General features: G+C 34.9%; 1 protein-coding gene across 2 annotated transcripts in view; it reads left to right on the forward strand.

Annotated features, from left to right (window-relative positions):
• The window catches only part of MSRB3 (methionine sulfoxide reductase B3), a 191,553-nt gene that overhangs the window by 64,695 nt on the left and 113,633 nt on the right, over positions 1-13,225 (forward strand). For both annotated transcript variants that reach the window (XM_029204718.1, XM_029204719.1), the window contains exon 3: positions 11,908-12,016. In XM_029204718.1, the coding sequence (XP_029060551.1) occupies positions 11,908-12,016 (109 nt within the window). The remainder of the gene's footprint in view (positions 1-11,907; positions 12,017-13,225) is intronic.

The following is a 13,225-nucleotide window of genomic DNA, read 5'->3' on the forward strand; positions in this document are numbered from 1 at the left end:
ACATACATTAATAATTATAAAATACATAGCAAAATCTAGTAGCAACAGAGATAAAATGGGCATGAACAAAAAATAAATTTTAATTTTGTTTGAGAAATTCTCTAATTAACGACTAAAGAATATAAAATATTATCAGTTCTGAAAACAAATGATAATTCTACAGAGTTAGTTTATCTAGACAATATGCACTTTTGGGGAATCATATAGGTAGAATTATTAGAAGTTTATTTATCTCAACATGTTCACAGTAATTTACCTGACAGATCATAGAAGGATTTATTAAAACGAGCCATCTTTTGCTCTTAACAAACACGTGTTTAATGAAGGAGTGGAACGTGAATGAGAGTTCACAAAGAGTCGCTAATATTGAGGCTAAATACTTGATGAATATTCATTGTCAGTCTTTTCTAGCTTATAGCTTCATCCCAAACATTTTATTTAGAGACTGAATTTCTTATGGCCGCTTTTGCTAGATACATTTAATTTAAAATGCTTTGAATAGATTTCACCGAGATGCAGTGGCAAATTATTTCTAATTATTTTTGTGTCTTTGCATTTGAAATAAACCATCTGAAAATTTAAAATCCCCATTTTATTTATTTTAATTACCTCGTTTTTCTCTCTCTTTTTTACATTTAGTATATTTGCACTTGTATTAGTCACTTAAAAATGCATGTTATAAAAATATACCATGGGGACTTCCCTAGGGGTCCAGTGGTTAAGACTCCATGCTTCCACTGTAGGGGGTGCAGGTTCAATCCCTGGTCGGAAAACTAAGATCCTGTATGCTGTGTGCACAGTCAAAATACATGTGTGTGTGTGTGTATATATATACATATATATGTATATATACACACACACACACACACACACACACACACACACCATGTGATGACAAAGATATACGTTATTTAGGTGATTTTTAAGAGCTACACATTTATAGAATTTAAATTTACTCAGTTACTACTATGGTAAGCATTTCCTTCAACACTAGATACATTTATTGTATTCAACCACGTAATTGCAAGTGAAGAATGGACTGCTAATCTAACTCGCTAGATTACTTAAATTTTAAGCAAGCAAAGATAATCTAAAATTCTATAGCTATAGTTTTTAAGATTTTGTTTTGTTACAGAAATGCATGTTCGCTCACAGAATATGCTCTTCATGGCATATTCCATTTTGATTAATAGTTTAATATTTCTTGTGCAAATTTTAAATAACATCACAGCAAGTTTCAGAGCTTGCTGTCCTGTTACTGGTATTGATGAAGAAAGAGACTGGAAGCATAATCTGCATTTACTAGTTTGTTTTTACCACCAACTTGCTTTCTGGCCCCAGAATCTGTTTTGTACCTTTTATTCCTATTCCTCATCTGTAAACTTAGAATGAAATACACTCTTGTCAAATCGTTCACAGATAGATATTACCCTCAAGTGTTAACATTATCTGACATTTCCCAGAAATTTATTCTGTGCAACTTTAATCCCTGTCTGTAAGGGAGAATAAACTGGAAAAATATAAAAAGTCAGGGGTGGAACATCAAATAAGTCTGGGAATGCTGATAGGTTTGATCATCAAAATCTATTTCTATTACAGGAAAACCCTTGGTTCCTGCAAAGTGAGCTACAGAAAGGTAGAGATTTTTTTGTCTGTTTAGTTGACTACTCCGTCTTAGCAACTAGAATTATGTCTATCACATAATAGGTGTTCAATAAGTATTTGTTGAATGAATGGTGATGAACAAGTAGCAGCATCTTATGTATCAGAATAATGCCACGTAGTAAGTAATGTGATCTCTGTTCTTAAGGAATGCACATTCTGAGAAAGATGGCCACTCTGGGTCCAAATTTTGTTGTCTATAGAATGGAGGGAGTTACATACTTCGTGTTTTTATGATTCTATTTACACATTTCCTCCTTTGCTTTACTATTGGAGGAAGGAGTAGAAGAAGTAAGAAGCATCGTGCTTCTTTCTGCCCAGAATGGCTGACTAGCTTCTTGGATTAGGATTTGAAGTAATGACAGTCCTCCTGGAGGATATTAAAGGAACGCGTAGATGTAATTATAATTAGCAGGAGGTAGTAGGAGGGGAGGATGGTGGTGTAGGGGTGAGAACAGGCTGTGGGCACATGGGTTAGTGAAAGATGGGCATGTTAGTGTACAACAAAGCATTGGTTCAAGAGAGAAATATATTGAATGAGAGAATTAAATGAGGAAAGCTGCAAATGAGGAGCTTGCTCTCATTAACCAGGTGTGTGACCAGGTCACATAACTTCTTTGAGCCTTGGTTTCCTCATGAGGGCTTTGGACTAGAAGATCATCAGTTCCCAAATTATGAACACTCATTCTACTAATACCCTGTAAAACTGATCCCGTCATCAAATGGAGAAACTTTGCATACTACCATGTTTTATAAATTCTAAGATGAGCTGTTTTTACATTTCATCATCTTGGTAATGAGGATGCAGCTTAAAAATTATTTTGATAAGAAAGTATTGTGTCATGGTTTGATTGACAACTCTTTTTTACTTTTCTGGTGGAGCATAAAATAATGGTGCGTCAAAATACCACATGTTCAATAATGCACATCAGCATAAGAAAGTCTGTAAGAAGTCTTTATTAGGAAACCCATGTAACCTAGATTTTCCTGATCTGGTTTGACTATAGAAACTTCTCCTCACCCCCCAAGAGGAACTACTTGTGAACATTGTTTTCAGAGCCAGTGTTTCACAGGATATGTTTTGGGGAATGCTGGATTAGGTAATCTCATAGTCTTAAATCCAGAGAATTAATGGAATATTAGTCATAATAAAATATTTAAAAGTGGAACTCTAGAGAGGTAATAAAGGATTCAGAGTAGTAATAAAGAAAAAAATTTAATCCATCATTTATTTTTTTAAATTTCACTGGTTTATTAAGCAAATATTACTGTTGCAGTTTTTAAACTAAATTCTAAGAAACATAGCCAGAGCCATCATTTAGAAAACATCTTTTAGGAAGAAAATTTAAATAGTAATAATTAAAATGGAGAGTTGAATAAATATTTAAATACAACATACACTTATTTAGGGCTTGCTCTTCTTAGGGCACAGTGCGAGGTGCTGGGGATGCAAAGATGACCGAAATTATCCCCCAGTCCCTCAAGGATATATTGAATAATTCAGAAGTCTTATGCCTTTTCTCTAGTTATCTGGCTGATAAAGAAAACTGTAAATTTTTTGAATTTTTTTTTCTCCAGAATCTCTTAGATTTTCTGGAATGTATAGCTAGACTCAGATTTAGCTGTCCACTGAGTGGCAATTGCAGACATATTTTCTGCCCATCGAGCTTAGTTAATTTAGATTTTAAATTGGATTTGGGTGATAATGTAATTTTAGAAATTTACAAAGCTGAGCTCTTAGACAACATAAGTTTTATTTTCTTTCTAACAAAAGCATACTTGATGTTACATGGAAATAAAATTCTGCATGGTAATCTAAGAGGGGGCTCCTTTCCTTCCTTTTTGTGGGTGGTTACCTCTCATCTCCTCAGTCTGTGCTCCCAAGGCGGTGAGGGAGGATGGGAGAGAGAACTATTTTTTGCAAGTCTTTTTGATTGCATGTGAAATGTAGAATGGAAATGAGCCTGTCTGTTTTTAAATTTTTTTTTCTGTACTGGCTATGATGTTCTAGTGAAGACCCATACTGGAAAAAAAATTAAAAACAGGGAACTCTAACTTCGTCAGACATTTCACATGCAGTCAGATAGACTTGAAGTTAAGTAACTTTCTCTTCCACTGTTGTCACTTGATGATGGCAGTGCCTTTAAAACTTCTCTTTTTACTCATATGCTTTGCAAGTAAGAAAATGCTTTTTTGGATCAAGACATATTTTAAATATTTCCCTAAACTCTAGTCTTTATGGTCCACATTAATACAAAAGTCATTGCTCTTGTATTTGCATTACGTTTTGAAGTACTGATGAGCACTCTTTAGTTTTATTTGCTACCCTTAGAGAATGCTGATAAAACGACTATCACGCATGTATTCAACAATTAAAAATTTGTAACCCACAAGTAAAAGAAATGTAAAATGTGGTTTCTGTCTTACAGAGTTCATTCAGATGAGTGTATCATCGGATGAATGTAGTGGTAAAGCTCTCTTGTCACCTCTCAAGAAAATCATGCAGCCTTACAGATTACTTAATATCAAAGGCTAGAATTTAAAATCATATTAATAGACTTTAGATACTGTGGCAAATACATTTACTCCCATTGACTTACAGTGAGAAAACATTGGCATATTTCCCCTTTAATTTTAAAACTGCCTTATTTCTCAGCTGCCCAATTTTCCCTCTTCCAAATCAGAATCTACATTTTATCTTGGCTATTTTGCTTTGTTAAATTAGCTAATCCCACCTACATGAAAGACTCTTTGATTACCACCTTGACATTGTACATATCTGACCACACTACATCTATCAGCTTGTCTGGATGGAGTTCTCTCCCCTATTTGAATCTTCTCTGGCCCTGTGACCCTGTAGATGCTGTTTCTGCAAATAATGTGAGTTTTCCATATCCCAATTATAACTGGACCTAGTCAATGTAGGTGGGCAAAGTTTAAGAGTGTTAATGTCTTCTTTGTTAACTCTCTTTACACAAAACTTTGCATATATTTTTACTATAAGACTGCACATTGTATTGATTGTTTTTCTTATCTTTTCTGCTACAGTATGTGCTCCCCTAAGGCAGAAACCTTGACTTATTCATTTTTAACTTTCCAGTACACATCACAGTTCTTAATTCACTGTAGATGTTTAATAAATAGTTGTAGAAGGTATGAATTAATATTAGGCTCAACAGTTTATGTCTTCAAAGAATTTATAATCTGGGAAAATAAAGCAGAAACAACTGACGACATTTGAGAATAATTGCAATATATTATATTAGCTCATGTAAATAGTACCCTGCAGGGTAAATACACTAGTACTAAGGATATTCAGATGGAAGATCAGAGTAGGGGTGAATTTATCAGGATATGTAGACTTGGAAGGAAAACTTCCTTGAAAATATTTTCTTAGTTTATCTATTCAAACCTTCAGTATGGAAACCAGAAGGCCAATTTTATCATTCAACTATGCACCACTAAACCATATGGTCTTGTTTAATTCAAGAAGTTTAAAATGGTGTGTTGCCGTGGCATGCTTATACGTCCATTAATGTTAATTAGAACTCTGTGCATGCATCAATAGAATATAACTGAAACTGCTCTGTAGAACTGTCTTATATGAAGTAATAGAAAAACAGCAAGAAGTCATTAAATGTGATTATTACTATGAGAAATAAAGATATGATTTTTCTCACATATAGAAAGGAAAACAAATCCTTACCTTAAAAAGAAACAATTGTCTGCTTTCTGATTCCTAAGATCTAGAGTTTTTGTTTTCCTTTTGTGTTATATTTAGGACTTAGAGGACAGATGAAATTAAACTGAACCTAAATGTAAAAATCAAGAATGTTTTTAAAAAATGGAAACTAAGTTGAGGTACTAATTTTATACTTTCTTTAGTTATGGATGTTCCCTGCTACCACCTGAAGCGGGGAGTTATTGAACTGTCTCCGAAGGGTAAAAACATTGTTTGGCCAAAGGATTTTGCTCTCTAGGCCTATCAAAAATTCATCACCAAAGAATGTCTGTTGAGTATCTTACACATAGCTCCAGGTTGGGAATGACGATCTGTAGTCTGAAAGGGATGACATTAAATACATAGAGCAAATTAGCAGAGACCGCATGTCTAATTCTGTGTTCATCGTTCAGCCAAGTACTCTCTGAGAGCTATTTTGAGTATACCACTTGGCTTAAAGGATTTCACTTGGAAGGAAGGAAGGTAATGTCAGACAATGTCTGTACTAAGATATGCAATTGTAAATTTCCAGATGTAAAAGCATATTCTTTTTTTGTTGTTTACCTACTCCATTCATATTCAGGTTTTAGTACTTGCGTTGCAATTACTTGTCTCCATCTCTACCACTGGAGTATGAACTTTTCAGTGTATTCATCTCTTGCATTGGCCATTTCCACTGGGTGTTCAGAAAGCTCTCCTTTCCGATAGCAGCATAGTCAACTTCCTCTCCTCCTTAAGGCAGGGCGGTGCTCAAAAGTCACCTCCCTGAGTCTTACCTTGACCACTCTATTTAAGGTTACAGCCCTTACTTCTAGCACTCCCAGTCTTCTTTGCCCTGCTCAGTTTTGCTTTTTTTCCATCCTGTATACTTATCACCTTCTAAGAGGCTATATAGTTTTCTTACTTATTTTCACTGTGTTTTATCTGTCTTCCCCTACCCCTGCTGGAATGGGAGCTCCATGAATGTAGGATCTTTATTTTGTTCACAGATATATCTTAAGTACTTAGAATAATGCCAGCGTATAGTAGGTGCTCAGTAAGTAATATTGAATGAATGAATGAGTATTTTTTAGCACAGTGCCTGGCACTCTGTAAACACTCAACATTTTTGATGACTTAAAAAACCAGTAAGAAAAATGTCAGATCAGTGGTCCTCAAAGAAAGTCCTACAGCCCTAGTTGCATGGAAACCAGAGGACTGAAGCCAGAGTGGCATGGCATCTTAGATTGTATGTTAATCTCAGGAATGTTTTTCCTGTATAGGTCTACGTTGAGAGAAAAAATCAGAAAAATTGAGCATGCTTCTACAAGCATGGAGCTTTTCTTTCTTGTGCTTTGCATTTTTTTCTTAAAGCCTTTATTAAATTACTAGAGTGCAAAACAAACAAAACACAAGAGAAAAATGGTTCATGGCATATAATTTTATATTCTGTTATAAAAATGGACTAGATTTGGTTTTTATAAATGCCCACTTATTTAGAAATTCCTAACACTACTACATCTGGGATAAAAGTTTCTTTAATTTCCAAGTATGACAGACTAATAACCAACTGAAAATTATAATTTATAGTGAAAATTAAAATACACCATTTCTAAATATAGTAGCAAGATATTTCAACATGAACTTTACTGTTTTAACCTAGTTAATTCAAAGCAAAACAAGATAGTCTTATCTCTTATTCACTTCTTATTTTGGGAAGATATTTAATAGTTTCATTTTTTCTGATCCTAGGACCAAAATTAAAGTTATGGGATCTTTGGATTTTGTTTTGTTTTGATTTTTCGCACTGAAATATAAGATTTATGACTTAAAAGTGCTCTAAGATTTAGTTAACAGATTTGATTTACTTCTAAACAGGACTTTAAAAAGCCTTTCAACATTTTATAGACTTTGTGAGAATCCCGTTTGAACCTTGTCACTGACCCTATGCTGAAGGAATGAACACAGAGAATACAGACATTGGCTAATAGACAAATGTTTTTACTTTTCTGGATGTACTGTAGTGATTATTACTTTTCTCTCTTATTATCTTAAGTTGTTAGTGATAGTTTTCAAGCTGAAAGTTATTGCATAATTTAAGAAGAAAGAAGAAATTTGTAGCATAATTTTTCCATGGGCATTGCAGTCAGATAGCCTGGGATTTGAGTCAGTATATCTATTTGCTGCTTGTCCTTAGTAAGTTATGTTATAACCTCTCTGAGCCTCAGTTTCTGTATCTGTAAAATGGGTGTGACATTTACCTCCTAGAATTATTGAGAGGATTAAATGTAGTTACGTGAAAGTGCCTAGAAATGTGCCTGGCACATAGTAGGCACTCAAATTTTAATTTTCTTCTCTTCTTTCAATTCTCATTTTAATCATTTTTAAAGATAACTTGTGAGGAAAATACTGTTCTAAGGGAATTATTATGGAAAAATAATTACCAATAAAATATTGCAGCACACTGAAATACCTGATCTGGTTACCTTTTAAAATACAGTTTTAACTTCAGAATTCACTGTAATCAAAATGATAATATAATACTGCATTTGTTTAGACAGTGTTTGTTAAGTGCTAATTGCTATGATCCTTATAGCAGACCTCTGAGGGTGGTAGCACATAGAGAGACCCATTTGTCTAAGGTCACGTGACTAGGAAGCAGGCAAGGCAGAAAGTGAACTCTAATTCAAGACAATACTGGCTTTGAGGCAACAATATGGAACAAGCTTTGATATAAAAAGAGACTTTGGGCATATTTTAGCAAATAAATGCCCTTGGATAGGGTTCAAGGTGGGTCTGATATATACCAAAGTTACTCTGTATGGAATGGTGTTATGATTAGATACCAAAGTGGCAATATTACCCTCTCAAATATGCTTTGTGTTGCGTGTGTATACACATATGCTCACTTGTGGCTTCGAAGTACTCTATTAACCATTTAAATAAAGGAAAAAATCTTTCCCTAACGTACTTCTAAGCCAATTTAGGGGTCATTGAACAGATGTCATATAATACTAATGTTAAATTACCCTGTGTAATAAGAAAATTACAGTACCTAAGTGAAGATAGTAAAGGGAAACCATCCAATGAATTATTCTAGAATTTCAAAATGAAATGATTTCTTTGAAATTAACAGTGGCACCACATGACTTTAGAAAAGTGAGTCTGATAGGGAGAAGGGAAATTAGAGACAAAAGTGAAGCCTTTCTGTGTTTATATATGCCAGTTTTTGGTTATGATGCTAGGAGAGCTAATGTAATAGTACAGCTTTCAATTGTCCAGGAAGTGTATTATTATTAAACTATGTGGCAAGAAATTTATTAAAATCTGACTAACTTTTCATTGTTTAGTATTAAATCACAATGGTTGTTTCTAGTCCACACATACTTCCTTTTGCTATTAGGTACACTTTAAAAGCCTAATTATTTTGAGAACATAGTATGACCAAAGAATAAAAATGTACAAAGTTTGACAACTTTAAATAAACACTAGCATTTCTTAAAGAACAAACCTCACTTACAGTTAGGAAACAATATTTATATTTAAGGTTGAAAAGCCAGGATGTAGGAAAATTTTGCTAATTTGGAAGATGACCTTTAAGTGCACCAAAACCAAATAATTTGTAGGCTATGACATAGGGCACATTCCTACAAAATTTGTGTGAATACTGCTTTAGTGGTTCTTGAAAGACAAACAAAGAAAGCTGGAATGAAATCTTTATCCCCCTTACAAATAAGACGGAGACTAACAAAAGAGTACAGCAGCACTCTTTCAAAGCTTGCCATTAAAACGAGGTCTCTGTAGCACAGCTAATGAGATGGTTCATAGTAGAAAACAATCTGTTTTTAAGAATGTTTAGATCAAAAGTAATTTCTAATCTATGAAATAAAGTTTTTTCAATACCCTTCATTCACCAGTGAAGCTTTTATGTTTGTCTTATTTACTTCAATCAGATGTTTTCAATTTTACCTTTTTTCCTTGTACAAATCCTTGACATGGTTCGTCAATACTGACCAACAGTTTTATTCTTTTTCTTCAGAAAAGAGAGATTTTTGAGAGAGGGAGAATGAAAAGAGAGAAACATCTTTGCCTAAACGATTTGCAAGCATCTGTGCTTTAAGCTACTTTTTATGAACACTCCTTAGTAAATGACTCAAGGTAAAAAAGCAGAAAAGCATCCAATGTTAGGAAATTGCAATCCAATACCATGTAATTTAAACCTGCAGTTGCTTCTCTTGTACTAAATGACATACAGATGGGTAGCTTAGTTCTCTCAACTTTGGGAACACAATTGGCCTTTTTGTATGAATGAACGTATATTAACAAAAATATTTTAGACAGAATTGTTTAATTCTAATTGTATAGATTTTAATTATCTATGCCATTGGAAAGAATAATTTTAACCAAGTTATTTTGTCATGTTAGATTTACAATTAATGAATTTGGGGGGATAAAATCCACAAAGATACAACCCTTTCAACATACAAAGCAATAAAAACAAAAAGTTACTTTTTAAGATGTCCATAGCAAATTGAGCAGAGACTCACCTATCACAGCCAGTTCTGCATTCAGTTTGTGGAGAGGCTTGTTCTGACAGGACAAACATTTCTCAGGGAAACATTTCTATCTCTTAGAAAATATTAAAAGTGTTAAGTAGTAGGTATTTGCATAAAGCCTAGTGTAATATGGGGTTCAGTGAGATGAGAGACCAACATGCCATTAGTGTGATTTGCCAGCTGTTCCTGTGGATCTTTTCAGGCCAGAGCAGGGCTAACATCCTTTGTGGAAGGTCAGAAGAGGCGCTATTTGACAACCCACAGGCCTACTCAAAGGTGTGTTTTGCTGTTCGGCTCTGGTTTGCTCTTTTGCTGCCTCCATATTTTCTCATAGAGAATCAACCACTCTATCTTGGTGGCCCTGATTCTGGAAGCTGATATCCTGCTTCAATCCCACAATCAGAGTCAGTGGTTACTTAAGTTTCTCCTGTTTTAATTTCAGTGATCTCGTATACTATGACATTAGGTGCCTTAAAAGTAAAAGAAGTAGAAAGCATTTCTATTCCTAAATCATATTTCTTTTATGTTTCAAAACAAATTGAGTTTAATATTTGGGGAACTAAGCAAGCTTTCTTTCAGTAATTTCGTAACATGGTAGGAAATTTTTGCATGTGGTGACATCTGCGTGCCTCTTTCGCACTGTGATGGAAAAGCAAAGAAAAGCAATTTTACTGCAGTGAGTAAGGGTTGCCGTGTCTGGAGTTATTGATCATCCCGTGATACTCATGGGGGATTGGTTCCTGACCCCCTGCAGATACCAAAATCTGAGGATGCTCAGGGCCCTTATATAAAATGGCGTAGTATTTACATATAACCTATGCACATCCTCCCTTATACTTTAAATCATCTCTAGATTACTTATAATACCTAACACAATATAAATGCTATGTAAATAGTTGCCTTAGCATGGCAAATTCAAGGTTTGCTTTTTGGAACTTTCTGGAATTTGGGGGGGGGAATATTTTCCATCGTGTTTGGTTGAATCCATAGATGTGGAATCTGTGAATACAGAGGGCCGACTGTATTTCTTTTCAGTCATTTGTTCAGGTAAGACAAAATACCCCATATAAGCGGGTATTGTCTGGACATTTTATTGCGGTCTGTATAAGTTGAAGTAAAAGCTAACATTGTTATTAGAATCTAATTAAAACTATTTTACCATTCAAATATATTTAGCCAGTGAAGTCTTTCTAAGTATATTTTATAAAAAGAAAAATGTAGGTCTCTAAATAAAATCACATTCACTTTTGCTTTTCTTTGTCTTTCCTCCCTCCCTATTTTTCTCACTCTTTCTTTGGAACTTCTTGAATCTGCATTAGTGTAAATGCCTTCTCCTGCAGTCTATTAAATGTTTCTTGCTGCCCGTTTAAGCGCGGTAAGATACAGTCTTGCAAGAGATATTTGTTTTTAAGGACTCTTCAGAACCTAGTGAAGCCTCTGACAGAATCACAGAGAATTCCTAGCTGTGGAAAGATACATCTTTAGGGTTCAATAAACAAATAGGATAGTATTTAAATCACCCAGGTTGGAAATTGAATGAGGAAGGTTTCGGGCTATTCTAATAAACGAATGGAGAGTTATTGTTTAATATAATATGCCCATCCTCTTATATATACAGCATAAATGCTTATAAATAGAGTTATGCTTTTTGAATTCATTTGAAAAAAAAAAGAAGTTCAAGATACTGGGAGACGTAAAGGATGTATTCCCACCTTGTGAATGTTCAATGGGTTTTTACTGTTGCCTGCCAGCAGCTTTGGCTATAGCACATTGTCAGTGCTCCAGTGGAATCACCTGAATCTTGAGTCCCATTCTTTTTAAACTGAGAGAAATAGGCAGCTGCAGTTCAGGTAAGTTTGTCTAGTGTGTTAGGGACTGACCTGGTCATTGACAAGTGACTGCAGAAGCTGTGCTGTGATGGCCAGCCAAAGCAGTTACTTAGGATTCAAGCTAAAAGTCCTCCTTCTCCCACATCCTCTCTCTTTCCAGGGTCATGTAGGGATAAAAAGAGCTGTAAGGTGGTCTTTTCCCAGCAGGAACTGAGGAAGCGGCTGACACCCCAGCAGTACCATGTCACTCAGGAGAAAGGGACCGAAAGGTAAGGCGAGCTTACGAAAACGCCATTAAGCAAGAGCTAGTTTTCTTCATCCTCCTTATCCCCCCGCCCCACCTTTGAATCCTCTTCCTTTCCACTTAATTTAAAGGATTCTATACTTATTTGCTAAAGTCTACAAATTAGTATCCTTGAAAAGGTTGAAAATGGTATTGCTTAGATTAAGACTAAGTTTTATTTATTCTTTCTCCCATTTAATGAACACTCTATCTTTTGTAAAGTCACAAGGCTTTTGTTAAGGGCCTGTTTCTAGTTTACTACAAAATGTGTGGAAGTAATAGCGATTTAGGTACATTTTTTGGGAAGACATCAGAGTAAGCAAAACCATGAGGGACATGGCACTTTGCCAGGATACTGAAAATTTGAAGGTGGCCATTGTAAGTATAGACGTTTTGGCTGCAAAAAGAAGGTAGCATAATTTAGTTCCTTTCTACCCCACTCCAATTTCTTTTTGAAGCACATGTGGAGAAAGTATTTATTGGCTCATTTGTGGTTGGAATGTCAAAAATTTTCAATAACTGCCCTCACATGGCTTTGGTCCTTGGAAGTTTGCCCTACGTCCTGAAAAAAGAGTTTGTTCACTTCCAAGACTGTTTGTAGTGAATAAAGTCTCTCTCAGCTGATTCCAGCTCAAAGGTAACTTGCCAAAGTCCAACCATTTTGTTGTCTAATTTATACCATGGAGCTTGGCATAAGGCTGTAACTTACCTCTGATCCAAATTTATTAATGATGTAACTTCTTGTTTTCATTCATGAACTGAAAGAGCTCTTTACCACACGTGGGGTCTTTGTTAATAGGCAACACTGTCTTCCTGTCACAGTATATACTGTTTACTGAATTCACCAAATGCTGAATCTCTGACAACGTACACCTTTACTGCACGATGAGTTAGCGATGGACTTCGGTCTTGGTCCAAGTCACCTACCCGTCCTGTTGTGTACATGACTAGCAAAATGATTTAATGCACACAAACAACTAGAGATTAGGTCATTCTTAAAAATTCTGTTTATAAAAAAATTGGACCTCATAAAGAGGGTGAAAGGATAATAAAAACAAGCTGCAGAGCACAGACTTTTTGTTGGGCTAGCACAGCTGATTTGTATTAGCTGAATGACCTCCTAGCCTTTAAGATTGTTAACTTAGAAAAATATTCCCTTAAAGCTGCAATATTCCTTTTCAAACCAAAAAATAAG

The sequence above is a fragment of the Monodon monoceros genome, unplaced genomic scaffold (genome assembly GCF_005190385.1).
Source record: "Monodon monoceros isolate NGI ecotype Baffin Bay Population unplaced genomic scaffold, NGI_Narwhal_1 Super_Scaffold_6, whole genome shotgun sequence".
Lineage (NCBI taxonomy): Eukaryota > Metazoa > Chordata > Mammalia > Artiodactyla > Monodontidae > Monodon > Monodon monoceros.